Raw genomic sequence first — 14,824 nt, 5'->3', positions numbered from 1 at the left:
ATGTGCATCTTGTACTGTCCAGCACACCTCTGAACAATGTAAGCCCATAGAAAGTCTGTCATTTCATGAAAGGAAAATGATATGTGCACCAGCCTTGTTATCCCAAATGGAGCCTTCCATACACGCTAATCCAAACACACTGGTTAAAATAAAACAATAAGATAATTTTATTAACTACAGAAAGAGAGATTTTAAACATTGATGCATAAAAGTCAGGATTGGTTACAAAAGAAAATTAAAGAGTAACACACAAGCTAATAATCTAACTTAACAAACTAAGTGGCCTTAAAAGCAAAGGTTTTGTCTCATCATACACTACTGTAAAATTCACAGGCTGGGTCTCCTTCCAGCCTGGGACCACTCCCCCTTTAGCTCAGTTCTTTGAGCATTGATGATGTCATGAACAGAGAGATGAGAGGAGGAAAGGTGTAGTCAGATGTTTTCCTCCCCCTTTATAACTCAATTGCTAATGCTAGAAACTTCCCTGTTGAGTCATGGTGACACACAGTCCGTTGCAGACGTGAGGTTTGAATTGTCCATGTGATTAAATGTAAATTTCTTGTTTACATCTCTCCTTTCCCCCAGCTGGAGGATGGCCATTTAAATAGGTGATGGCCCTCTAACACCTGTCTGGGGTGCTAGTGTGTTTTTGTCTCGGAAAAACTGGTTTCAGCCTGCCTGTCTAACTCTGGAACATGTTACAGCAACATTATACTGTAGAAATTTATAACATTACATACAATGTTGATCATATATTTTACCAGGACAATAATGTTCAACAGATTACAATTTTCAAACTATACCTCAATAAGGCATACGGTGTACAAAATTTATCATAGTCTTGTAAAAGTGGTGACCATAAGAGTATAGATCATTACGCCTTCCCATAAAATAAATAAATAACTTACATTTACCATCTACAAGCTGTCTCCATTCTCCTGTAGGGTGCGCCGATCACTCTGATCTCAGCATAGTGGAAGCTGGCCTGAGCCTGAAAGAGAAATGCAATAAAAAAAGTGAAATGGTTTTAGGTGATGTAATTGCCTTTTTTTAAAGTGACTTGTGAAGATATTGGTGAAGTTACTGGAATTTAATACTTTGCCTTTTGTAGGTCACTCTAGTATTATTACAAAACAAGAGCCTTGTCATGACCTATAGGTCTCCAACCTGGGCCCACAAGGTTCATGGGAGCAGCCACACTCCATCCCTCCACCTAGCAGCCTGCTGGCAATAACTTACCTGAGACCAATGAAGCCGGCTCCATCCATGAGGTCCAACTGGCAGAGTCCCAAAGAACCTGATTGGCTCGCTGGCCCTATTTAAGCCAGCAGCAGGAACAGGAAGCTGTATGAACAACTGGCCTCCATCCTGCTCTGGACTGTGTGCCTTGTGCTTCCTGCTACCTACTACCTACTTTTCCTTCCCTTAGTCTACTGGCATTCCAACCTGGCTTGACTCCAGGCATCTGACTTGCAGTTCCTAACCTCCAGGCCCCAATATCCTGACTTGTCCTGACTGGTCCCCAATTCGTGGTTCTGATCTTCCAGTGTCCCCACCCAGTTGACTCTTGGCTCCTGTCCTGTGACTGCAGACTCTGGCTCCGACTACTAGGTCTGGCTGACCATGACCCAGCCATGACAATCCCAATCCTGCAAACATTTCACTTGAAACATAGAATTTAATTGGACTATTTCAATGTGTAAAGTTAAGCATGTGTGTAAGTGTGTGCAGGGTCAGGGCCAACCAAAAAATCCTCACCAACTCCAGCTTTTCATTGAACAAGCTAATCCAGTGGTGGGCAACCTGCGGCCCGCACATGGCCCATCAGGGTAATCCGCTGGTGGGCTGCAGGAGAGTTTGTTTACATTGACTGTCCACAGGCACAGCCGCCCACAGCTCCCAGTGGCAATGGTTCCCCATTCCCGGCCAACGGGAGCTGCGGGAAGCGACACAGGCTAATCTGTAAAATCAGTGCTGTAAAATGTCCCATGTCAAAAACCATTTTCCAACCTCTCTCAAGCAAGTTAGGTGTTATTAATTTTTTTCAACATATGCTGAGTTTAATTTCAGTAACACTCAAACCCACATCTTTTCCTGGGGCCTTTATGTTGTGGTGATCAACTAAATATTTATTCTAAATAAAGCACATATAAGACTGCAAACATAAAATCACACATTTACAGCTATCTTAACTTGAAATAATCAATGCAGAATAATAATATTCACCAGTAATTTTCCTCTATTCTACCTTATTTGGTTGCATGTAAATTAGCAAGAAACAATTATCAGTACTACATATGTTTTTACCAGTACCAGACAGCAGCAATTTTTCCCCTTGCTATAACAGATTAGGTTCCACAGACAACTGCATTGATTCCTTAGATGACAGTTAAACTGTTAAACGGTGTATGTTTTATTGCAAAGTTTTCCAAGCCACACATGAAAAATTCCGAAGTTGCGAGTGAATTACAAAAATGCCAGTGGAGCTAAACCAGATTTACACCAATGTAACTGTGAGCAGAATTTGATCCAACTGGCTGCAACTGCAATGTAAAATACACATAGGACAATTTGATGACATACTATTGCTCAATAAATTATTTCAAGATATAAATCGTGAGCTCCCAAGTACCTTTGGGAAAAGAATACTGCAATTTCATAAGAAAAGTTATATGCTCAAATATACATTGGAATTCATAGTCTCATAGAATATTAGGGTTGGAAGAGACCTCAGGAGGTCATCTAGTCCAATCCCCAGCTCAAAACAGGACGAACACAAACTAAATCATCCCAGCCAAGGCTTTGTCAAGCTGGGTCTTAAAACCCTCTAAATTCAATAAATTACACAGAATCTACTTTTAAAACAGTTGTATTTAAAGCAGATGTAATTATACTAAAAATCCTATGGACTTAATGGTGTCCTCTTTTGACAGGTTAGAGATTTGATGGATGTTTCAGTATCCGCCCATTTCTAGACTATGCATTTTAAACTAACATGTTTAATCCATTTTTTAAAAATCAGTATTACTCTATGTTTTTAAGATACTAGTTTTAAATGAATTTTTAGTCTTTGAATACATATCATTATATTTTTGCAGCACATACAGTCTATTTAATATTTCAAAACTAAAGTTTTATTATGTTGCATTCTGGGAAGATTGAAAAAATATTTTCAAAACATACTTTATATGTTTAGGATTTGCAGTAATTTCATGCGTAAAATCCCGGCTCCATTGCAGTAAATAGGAATTTTGCCATTGACATCTGTGGGGCCATGGTTTCACCAAATATATACAAATTCATTAAGGATGAATTTCACCCCTATGCAGAGGGTCAGCACACAACTTATGCACCACTTATATCCCACTTAACTCCTCAAAATAGAACTTAAAGGTTACGAACAGCCTTTGTGTTGGCACTCTGTCCAGGACTGAATTTCAACCCAAGTCTTCGAACATTCACTGAGTTTAAGGGCAGTCCCACATATGGTCACAGTTTATTGTTAATGAGATAGACCTCTGATTCAATCTGTATGGTCCAATGGAGTTTTAGGTACTAATATCCCTAAACACTGAGTATGTATTGTGACATAGCTGTCTAATTTTAATCGTACCTAAATTTATTTGGATTTCATTATTTTACTCAACTATGCTTATCCAAAGTAGCTAAAAGTGCTTGTTCATTTGTATGTTATTGGAATACTCTGCAGGAAGATATTACCTAGATTTCTTAGCAATACAATAGGCCAGTTAACTGAAGTCTGTTTTAAAAAAAAGTGTTTATTTATCTAGCCAGAATCATTAAACGATAAGACGTTGTCTAAAATTGAAAGTCTTTGTGTGATGAAAAGTTTTTATACCTAAATCCCAGCTAAGGTGAATGTAGTTATCCATGTAAAGAAGCAAACAAATTACTACAGAGGACATAACCTAATCATATGCTAATGTGCCTAATACCAAGAAAAAAAGACATCACTATATTTTTACAATTAGCAAAGCGATGTTTTAAGTACAAAGTACACTATACTTTGTAACACCTTCATACCAAACTCTGAATTACACCAATTACTAAACTGGTTTTCAGGTAGAAATCTGATTTTCGGAGAACATGTATAAAATATCTAAGATTGCAGTATAAAACTGTGGGAGCAGCTCTCCATTATTTAGGCCATGAGGTAACATTGTTGCTTTCCTCAGCTTTCCTATGGAATTTAAGTTTATAGTTCTAGATATAGTGGGCTGTACATCCTGTGTTAAGCACGTACATTTTTATTTTTCTGATTTTTTTTTCTCTTCTGCCAACAAAAACTTAGTCAATTTATCTCTAAATTGAGTTTTGGGTTTTGACAGTTATTTGGAAAAATTACAGGCCAGCACTCTCAAAGGAAATTAATTTCAGTCCAGGCAAAGAGGTAGAGAGATTACCACAACAGCCTGTACATAAATCAAAGATATAGGGAAGGCTATGGCTTTTCCTACATCAAAGTGCTGTGGTTACCACAGTGGGCACAAAAAGACCTGTTGACTTAAGATTAAAAGGCACCATCACCATTGTACATGTAAGGATTAGGCAGGCGATTCATCTGGTTTTTAATATGGACAGTCCTGTTTTTAAATGGTTTGTCGCCTGTCCAGTACTGAGACAAAACCGGATGCAGTTTTGTCTGGTATCAGGGATTGGGGGAGGGGGGAACGCCATTTTGAAAAGTGCACTGTTCTGCCCCAGCCAGCATGCAAGGTCACACTGGTGGGGGTAGAGTACTCTCCACAAGGGTGTTCTCTGTGTGGCATGACCTTATATGCACCATGCATTCAAGGCCATACTGGCAGGGGAAGGCCCACACTGTTCCTGGAATGTCCAGTATTCTGGGAATGCATGATTGGCCACTCTTGTAAGGATGTCACAGCCAACCTTAAGGACAAGAAAATAAAATCTTGTTTTAGACCCCATGTACTGTGCAAATTCTGGAGTTAACAGGCCAACCTTATCTCTCTGAAAGACATCAGGGCTAGAGGGGAAGACAAAGACTCACTACCAGACCATCCGCTCACCCTCTAGCAAAAGGGCCAGAGAAGGGGACAACTCATGATCTAATTCCCCCTTTCTTTTATTGTAGGGCCTTATTTTCCCTACCCCCCATATAGTAACATCCAGGTACAAGTAGCATAGCTGATCTTTAACAAATTCAGATATTTGGTCATCTCAGAAAGATTGTATCTATACTTTTGGCCCTAAGTAGACTTTTCGACAACAAAAAATTGTGGAAGTTAATATTTTTATATTAAGAAAACATCATTAGAAGAGGAAAAGTGGAGACTGATTTAGTTCTTATTTCTGAATGATTAGCAGCATCTCTGGTGATTGGCAATTAACAATTCATATATATATATATATTCATAGGCCAAAATATGCACAATGACATGAATCCTACCGCCTCTTGGACTCATGCCACACCACTGAAGTCAATGGGAAGCAGTAGGTGTAACAGAGAACAGAATTTGGGCTGTTTTCTTTAAGACTTTTCAGTCTAGTTATTTTGTCGCTGACCACATTGCCCACAAAGCTAAAAAGCTTTTCAAAATAGACTCCAGAGGGTTCGTAACTAAGATATAGTGGCTGTAAACTACAAACATTGGACTTTTTATTATTATTACCAGTAAAGCAGAGAGGTCTTTTTATGCCAATGTTAGGTTTGAATGTCCACCGTGAAAGCTTAAGAAAACCACTGCATGCTTCCTAATCCTCTTTGCCAGTTTCAGTTAAATGACCCTTCAGATCATGGAGATAGTCATTTTCCAAAGGTTGGCTGGTCTTTCTGTGAAAGAAGTCAGAGCTGAAGAAGATAAGCTCAATTTCTGTTCTCATGCCTCCGCAGCCTGATTGTCTTAATTAGAGTTGTACAGGTGTAAAGGAAGGCTTGGCGCCAATGTGCACTCTCTGCTGGTTCTGTGCAGGTAAACCAGGCATTTGGCATTTTGCAAAAGCATGGCTACTTCGCTTTGTCGGTTAAAAATTGCCTGTAGTCCTTATCTCTGTCTGTTATGGCAACTAAGGAGAGGTCTATCCCAGAACCCAGCATCTGAACAAGACCATAGCTAATGCTTTCTGTATTTAATAATTGCTAACAGATTCTCAAATAGTTGAAAAAGAAAAAAGCCATTTAAAAAAATATATGTTTCCGGATTTTAATGTCAGCATAAGTGACCAAGTGCCTCATTCAAAGCCTATTAAAATCATTGGAAAGGCTCCCGTTGACTTTCAAAGCACTTTGGATCAGGACTATACTAGGGTCTTTATTTTTCTTCACTTTGTTCATTTTTGGATGTTTTGGGGATAATTTGTTGTATTATTTGTTCAGTTTAAGAATTTCATTCTTATACATCAGAGTGTTCCAAGATCCATAAAAAAATGATAAAGAATGGCACTCTGGCTGGATGATCAGCCCCAGTTTATTTTATATAATGTTGTATTTAATGATTACCGATTTCTCATCAAGAATACGGTGAATTAGATTCCATCTGTTTGTTATCTATTCAGCGAGATGCAGAAATGCAAGGGGGCTTTTTAGCTGAATTTGGGACAGAGCAACTTAGGCTTTTGGAGATCAGTTAAAGTGGGGGCACACATTGCATGACTCCGCATAACGTGATTGGGATAGGTCATGCGCTGTTGAGAAAACCCTGCATGATCGAATTAAAACCAACATGTGTGAACCAGCAGATGCGAGCTAGACCAAGCTCCCCGCATACTTTTACTCTATTGCTGTCATTGTCTGCATGAAGAGGCCAGATGTGAGACCTTGGGAGATGATCCAAACACTAACCAGACATTCCAGTTAGTTTTGAATGGTCTCAGCTGTTCATGTTAGTAGGAAATGGGCTACTTGGGGCAGAGTCCTTTTTTTTTTTTGGCATGCACTGCGGCTGCCACCGCCACCAGTGCCTCCTCTGTCTAGCAGCAGGGATGAAAATGCTGAGGCCATGACCAGAACAGAGGAGCAACTCCACCGTTTCTCAGATTCAAACCTAATTCCATGTGCTATGACAGGATAATAAGCAATGTCTCATTTGGCCATATCTCAGTACTGAAACATGATTTTACCCCGGCCCATCAGAATCTATGTTTTGCTTTGATGACTAAGCTATCATAAATTCAAAGTACAACAACAGTGGAGAAGATATATCTGCTCATTAGGAAACTGCATGGTTCATTATCAGTCTAATAGTTTCTGGAAGCCATTTCCTCTACCATGCAATACGGCTGTAGATCAAGAACAGTCATTTGTGCTACTTTCTAGTTTATAGATAATATACTTGGAAAATTTTTGGAATACTTGACTTAAGGAAAAAATTATTGTGTGAAATAACTTGTCCCTTCCCCATCTCTTAGTAAATTCTTCTTAGAGGCGGAACATATCCTGGAGCAACAATGATCATGCTGGTATTTTAAGCCATTGCCATAGCAGAAGTTGTAAGGCTGAAGATACAAATAATTTATCCTTTCCCCATTTGTTGTTGTCATCAGGGTGGATTAGGGTAGGATCCTTGGAATCTTTAAGATATGGGGCCAGCAGCATAAATGCAACATGAATCAGTGAAAACCAAAGGGTTCATCTGGGGTGAGTGTATGTGAGGAGAAGTCATTTGGGAAAAATTAGAGACAGGTAGGGAAAGTTATTTTGCCAAGCCTGGGAGAGGCAAAATCAAGTATAGTACATTGGGCCAGCTTACTTTTATTATATTCACTGTTTTGCATTATATTCTTCTTTTATTATATTCAGCAGTAATGCAAGGAACCTACAGGCCTGTATCCTGAAAAACATTAGCTTCTGCAAGTTATCATAAGGCCTGAGGCCATTGAACTTTGAACAGATAAACTTTGAACAGATATACAGCCCAACGGAAAACCTCAAGTATTGGGGAGCTGAAAATAGAATGTTTAAGAGGAATTTCCAACCACAGAAACATGAGTCCAATCAAAAGAACGTCATAACAATGACTTGACATACATAACAGGTACATGAGCTACATCAGCAGATACCGAACCACAAGAGGGCCATGGTAATGAATTGATGTATATTATAAGAAGTTGAGATAACTGATAACACCACCCGATAGGAGAAGAAAACTGCATCATTAGTATAGTGAGAATATACAAATAAGAAAAAGGGGGGAAATCCCTACTAAACAAACATCAGACATAGTGGCATCAGTACAACATATTATAAAAGGGGCATCCCAGCCTATGGACAGTAGGAGAAAGAGACGTAATCTTTGGGAGTTGCCAGAATGATAGCCACTGATGATGATGAAGAAGGTGATGGTGATGAGAAAGATGATGGCTAACATTTCAGGTTGTTCTACAAGGGATGGTGTGAGTATATGGATGTGCAGATATACATTCTGTAGCATTGCTATGTACCTTACTGAGTTGGGGTGTTTGTGACTGTGCTGAATGTATTAATAAACTATTTGTAAATATAGAGGAGTTCCTATAGTGTGAGTGTTGCAGCTGTGTACATTGGGGTTCCCAACTATATAATAATTTGAATAATACTGGGCCTGATCTTGGGACAAGAACCTATCAACCCTCAGTGTTAAATGGTCATCCTTAAGTAATCAATATAATCAATCTATAATCTATAGATCAGGCTCCACAAGGAAGCTGCAAATGAGACCTGAAGTTATAGTGGATCCAGATCATATTTAAATGTATCTACCCATGTGTTCAAGGTATATGAGGCAACTATTTATTAGTGACATTAAGAAGTAATATCTGGTAAAGGGGAGTAGGTATTTCATTGAACTAATCATTGGAGTATCCCTTGATTGCTAACTTTTATCTGGTGAGACTGTTGAAAGGTACAGGAGTATTGGAGCAGGATTACAGATCAAATCAGATAAATAACTGGATGTAATTTTCTTTCTGGTGATGCCAGGAGCACTGGGAGTTCTGGGTGCAAAGGGACTGCAGGACCCAGTGCTGTATGTTTTGGTGTTAGAACTTTAATACCACCCGCACTTAGGATATCTGCATCTTCATATCTGTATTGGTGGACAGAAAACATGTCTGGAAACCATCAGCCTTTGAGTATGCACTACTGCACAGGCTCTAGGGAGTTACATCTTCCAGTTGTTTTACAAACCTTCATTAATTGCCACAAACATCTACAAGGTAGATTTTGCATGATTGACTTGCCCAAGGCCGCAGACAGCATCACTGTCAGAACCAGGGATATGAATGGAGGAGTTAATGATTCCTAATCCTAATTCCACCCACCCAAGTTATTCATATAACCATATCTCAGATTAAAAACTCATTAAAATATATTTTTTTAAACTTTCAGGAAGTGCATTTGAAGAATACAAGTAGAGGGAACACAGGAAACAGGAACTACAGAATGTAAGAAAATGCCATCCACAAGAATGAAGAATGAATGTGCCATCTGCAGGACACTTCACTGTAAATAAATTATTTGTTAAACATTGGAAGACTTAAAAACTATAGTTTAATGAGCTTGATGAAATCTCAACCAGTGGGCATTCTCCCAATAAACAATGCAAGTAAACATTCCAACATCAAGTCTTTAGAGAGCAGAATGTTATAAACCAACCCAGTGCTAAAAATGTTCTGAGGTTGGTACAATGCTGCTTGAGTATTAACCTGTTATAAATGTCCTGCATGAAAACTCTTAAAATCCTGTGCCCCTCAAAAGCCTGCAAATTTATGGGCCTTTGATGGATCCAATTGCACTAAATTAACCTATGAACCCTGGCCGCTGGAGTCATTCATCAGCCTTGGCGTAGAGTTGGGGGTTTGTTTTGTTTGGTCTTTTTTTTTTTTTTTTTGCACTTCTATACAAGAACAGGCTGTTTGTTTTACAGTGTCTGATAACTTTGTTTGTCTACCCCTTTCATATTTGCACAGTCTGATATTCCCAGTAGCAGCAGCAGTAAAGTAACACAACTTTTAGACATCCATTTATTCCATCTGTGGCATTTTGACAGCATATGGGTTAAATACATTTAAGACAAAGCTTTATTTTTCCACATCTTGCTAACATGCAAATAGTTGCAACTTGTGAGGCAAATGATTGTTAGAAGCAGTTAAAGCATATGTAGGCTATTAGACCATCATTGATTGTTTCAGGTAACAAATTGTTTTGCAATGGTATAAATAACTTTTTTTCCACCATATAATGCAATATGTAAAATTTAGCATATCAATAATACACATATATCAAACAGTATGTAAAATTCTCTTTTATAGTACAATGGTGCTATTTTGTAATCTGTTATATGAAAGGGTCTGGCCAAAACTGTAAAAGGTAAAAGTAAAGATAGAAAACTAAGCCAAAGATGAAATAAAAGAAAGTAGGTCAAAAAAACACAAGTATATTTTTTTAAAAGACTCAGTGCTTTAGATTCTTATTTCAAAATTGTTTCTCACCTTCAAAAGAAAATAACGATGTGAAGTTCTAGTAGTTTCGTTTTTGAGATTTGGATTCTAGTATTTATAGTAACACACGAATACAGTTACAGTAATTCTGAACACAGACATATACACACAGGCCCACTGAAGTAAATAGAAAAACTTCAACAGTCTTCAATAGGTAGGATCAGGCCCTAAATCCTTAAGAAACATTAGTATTCTGCTCTTATAACGGGGGTTAATCATACTCTTATTTCTTCCCACATCCCTATGTGACTAAATCGAGTGTTAATTACACTGCAGCATCCCTTTGTAAATCAGAAAAGCTAACCTGATCATCAGTTACAAACAACAGAAAAAACAATCTGCAAGGAGAAGTGGACAGAGCAGTTCTTTAGACTGTAACTTTGTACCGTTTATACACCCAGATACCCTGCTGATGGAGGAATAAGATTGTATGTTTCTAATCGCTGCCATTTCACAGAACCTTCATATGTGACTCTCTGATTCAAGGCTAAAACAGCTCTGAAACAAAGGGTATTGTGAAACCAACACTGTTGCAGAGGGAGCACCAGAATGACCTACTATGGGGAGGAGCACACACAACGCTACACCCCTTCAAGATGTGCAACATAGCTCTACTCCCTGCATCTGGACAGCTTTGCGCTCTCCACCCCTTAGTAAATTTTAAAGTGTTAAATTTAAATTACTAAATTTCAGGAAATATCCTGACCTTCTAAAATTTGATACAAAAATAAGACTTAATTACTATATAGACTTTCACTGAAGTTTAAAAGAAAAGAGAGAGTTAAACCTGACTGTTGACTAACAAGCAGTGCAAAAAGAGCTCAATCTTTTACATATTGAAATCAATATGTTTTTTGCTATTTACTTCAATGGTTGCAAGATTTGAGCCCACATTCAATCATAATTAGCACTAACCATTAACCGTTTTGAAAGGATAGCACAAATAAATTCTCTGCACAGCTGGAAAATTGTACATATAGAGTGAAATTCACACCTGTGAGGAGGGCCTGAACAAGGCTTATTATTATTATTATTTACATTATGGCATAAATAGGAACCACAATCAGAGAACAGAGTCATATTGTACGGTACTAGCTCACAAATGTAATAAAAAAGATGGTCCCTGCCCAAGAGAACATGCAGCCTAGGTGTGTCTGTAAGGCTTGTGGTCCATAGGCCTTGTATGGGCCTTAGGCAGGAGTGAATTTTATCCATAAGCAGTAGCCATGTTCAGATTGCCCTTTCTGTTGATGGTTGGCATGTATGAATGCATGCATGAAGCCTCTGGTATGCCAAGTACAATGGCTCAATGACCCTCGGTTTCAACAAGCAAATGCATTACAACTCAAGTTCAGAAAAGAACATGTAGCAATTTGAGTTACCTTTTACCGATTTGGCCAACAATGCCGAAGTGGTGCTATTGTTTTGTTTAAGAAAGTACTTGACTAAAATATAAAAGAAAGCATATAAATATTTTTTTAAAGTATGAAAATGACAATTATATAGATAAGCTTATTGAAATAGAAATGTCTAGCCATAACTTTTCAATTTTTTAATCACAAAAAAGTCATGAAGAAATCTGCTAAATTATAGGGATTGGGCCAGGGTAAGGGCTTTCAAGCACAATACAATTATCAACATTTTATTCCAAGTGGGTATTACAGATGAAGGAAAGCATTTAAAGTCATGAGACCATGAGTCTGATTCAAAGCCCACTGAAGTCAATGGAAGGTCCCATATCATTGAAATCAGTGGTGGGTTCTGCTTATAGTCAGTGACACAATATAGTCCAGGTTCTAATTCAGGGGAATGATTAATCTGGAACTCCCTATTTCTCCTGCCTAGCCCTCCATCCTTCACTATTATCCTCAAGCCATACAATAAGGTTTTTGCTTGTACAGAAAGTAATGCAAAGTATGTCTCTGATCATGCTGGGAAATGAAGAAAAAGCATTGCCAATGAAAAACAGGTTATCTTCTAATACTAAGCAATTCTGAGTTGTGAGAAAGAGTTGAAAGATATGGCTAATAGTCTGTGAATTTTTTTTTAACTTTATACGGTCACTATGGACAACTTAATGTGCAAAAAAATGACAGTTCATTGTTTTATTATTTTTTGAATGAGAGTTAGTAAGTTAAACCCAAATAGAGATTCTTTGAACCTATAGGCTAGAATACTTATGTTCTGATGAAGTTATAATCCATCTATTTAAAATTATTTTAAAGTTATTTTTAGACTGAAAAGGAATTGTGATAATTTATTTGGGACTCAACCTATACAGCTGGTTACTCTTTTAGGAACACTTCTTCAATTCAAACAAATCTTAAAGATGCCAAAGTTTCACTCAAACAGACTTTTCCATTGTTATTTTTTCAAATGGCAAATCTAGCTAAAATGCCTTTGCATCACTGTTTTGTTTTTTTAAAGGATTTTTTTCACAAATTGACAAAAAGTCTAAATCTGCCTTGGCAAGACTCTTCACAAATTATCCATTTTACCTGTGGAAATAGCATAAAGTAAAGCAAATGGATCAAAGTTCTGTCTTGAAAGAGAAAAAATCATAAATGCAATTTTTTGTTCATTTTAATCCTACACTACACGTTTTGCTTGTCACAGCATTGTAATATTTTACAGGATGATCAATGTCCAACACAATACCCGATATATACACATCTTTTGTTTGATTTTTACATGAAGGAAATTATAATATCTGAAACTTGATTACATATAGTACAGTATAGATATCAGTCTGACAGAGACAAAAACAAGGACCTCCCTAATGCTTACATTACATTAGGAAGTCTCATACTGGTTGCATAAAGGGTGTATATTGTGCTTTTTTAAAAAATCTGCAGTGAAATTTGACCTATAACATATTAAATTTTTCTTCTCTGCTTCTTTCACATTTTCTCATGAATTTCTTCCATGTTTCTTCCAACTTCAGGACAAGATTTTAAAATATCAGTGGCTAAAGATAGATCCAACATCCATATTTAGGCCTCTAAATAGATGGCCAGATTTTCAAAAATGTTGTGAATTTACAGACTCTATTGAAAAAAAATCAGGAAAACCTATTTTGGTGCCTAAGTATGGATTTAAGACCCTAACTTTAGGCACCCAATTTGAAAAATATTGGCCTAAGTGTTTTCTTTCATTTCATCCTTCATTACATACCTTTTTTACAAAAATTGTTAAGGTCTCCTTTTTGACATAGGAACAAAGGGTGTTATAAACTGGGGAGAGTTTGGATCTTGGTCATTTATTGTCATCTGAATTATGCCTATGTCAACTAAATAAGCTTTATAAATGGACTTAATAGTTCTCTAAGACTTCAGACCTTCCAGTCACACAGACAAATACTGAAAAAGTGGAAAGGACTTTTTTTTTTAAAACCAATTCTAATCTATGTCTATTCTTTAATCTGATTTTGTTTACCAATTTGGCTCATACATTTCATGATAATCACTAATATGATATTTCCGCTGCTACCCACTCTTTCCCTGAAGCATACACTAAACATACTTGTAAAAATCTGCATCTATGTAAAACCTCTACATAGCATTTGATTGAAAGCTCTTTCTAACAAATACACAGTAACAATCCAGTTAAGACAGAGAGTCATGTGATTTCACACTTTGCTTTGGTTAAGAATAGTTGATAAAATACAATAAAACTCAGTGTCTTTTATTCTAATTCAATAATACAATCTTATTACCCTCCTGCCCCGCAATCAGAACAAAACAAATGCAGAATTGAAAGAATTTCTATCTTGGTAACACTTTAAAATGAATGTAATGTTTAATATACTCTTGAATTAAAGAAAAATTGTATCCAGAAAACTATAATTAGAGCTGATTTGTTGCATCAAATTTATATTTGATAATGGGATATTATACTGATGAGTTTTCAGATGTAAATAAGTGTTCCATTACCTTTAATTTATTAATCACACTTTGCTATTACAGGATATAATTCCACCTTGTGCAAAGGCCCAATATAGGGGCCCACACATCACTTATGAACTTTTTTGTGGATTTAAGTGGCACTGTAAACCTCATGCTGGCTAAGTACACAGGGGTGAATTTTATCCTTAATGATTTGGTACTTTACTGTAATAAATTAATCCTTCAGATTAACATAGATATAAGTATTCTAGATGAATTATGTTTTAATTGAGCATTATTTCCACTAAGTGAGGAGTTTGCGTAAAATAGAAATATGCAAGCTACCTAATATCGCTCAGTGAATGAAAACAATGTATACTTTGATTTATGAAGAACTTGTACAATTGAAATATATGGGAGTGCAGCAAAAGATCCAAGAATGATTGTGATGCCACTTTTTCCATAGATAAATATTAACTGAT

General features: G+C 37.0%; 1 protein-coding gene and 1 long non-coding RNA gene across 2 annotated transcripts in view; one reads left to right on the top strand and one right to left on the bottom strand.

The window, feature by feature from the left end:
- Positions 1-9,424, top strand: part of IGF1 (insulin like growth factor 1) — a 77,236-nt gene extending 67,812 nt beyond the window's left edge. Inside the window, exon 4 of the mRNA XM_073323488.1 lies at positions 9,347-9,424. Coding sequence (XP_073179589.1) covers positions 9,347-9,406 — 60 coding nt within the window. The 3' untranslated portion in view covers positions 9,407-9,424. The remainder of the gene's footprint in view (positions 1-9,346) is intronic.
- Positions 1-14,824, bottom strand: part of LOC140902904 (uncharacterized) — an 86,879-nt gene that overhangs the window by 31,525 nt on the left and 40,530 nt on the right. Inside the window, exon 2 of the long non-coding RNA XR_012156136.1 lies at positions 909-991. This is a non-coding gene — a long non-coding RNA (uncharacterized lncRNA). The remainder of the gene's footprint in view (positions 1-908; positions 992-14,824) is intronic.

This window comes from Lepidochelys kempii, chromosome 1 (assembly GCF_965140265.1).
Source record: "Lepidochelys kempii isolate rLepKem1 chromosome 1, rLepKem1.hap2, whole genome shotgun sequence".
NCBI lineage: Eukaryota > Metazoa > Chordata > Testudines > Cheloniidae > Lepidochelys > Lepidochelys kempii.
The sequence above is the reverse complement of the archived record's forward strand: the minus strand, read 5'-3'. Positions and strand labels throughout refer to the sequence as shown.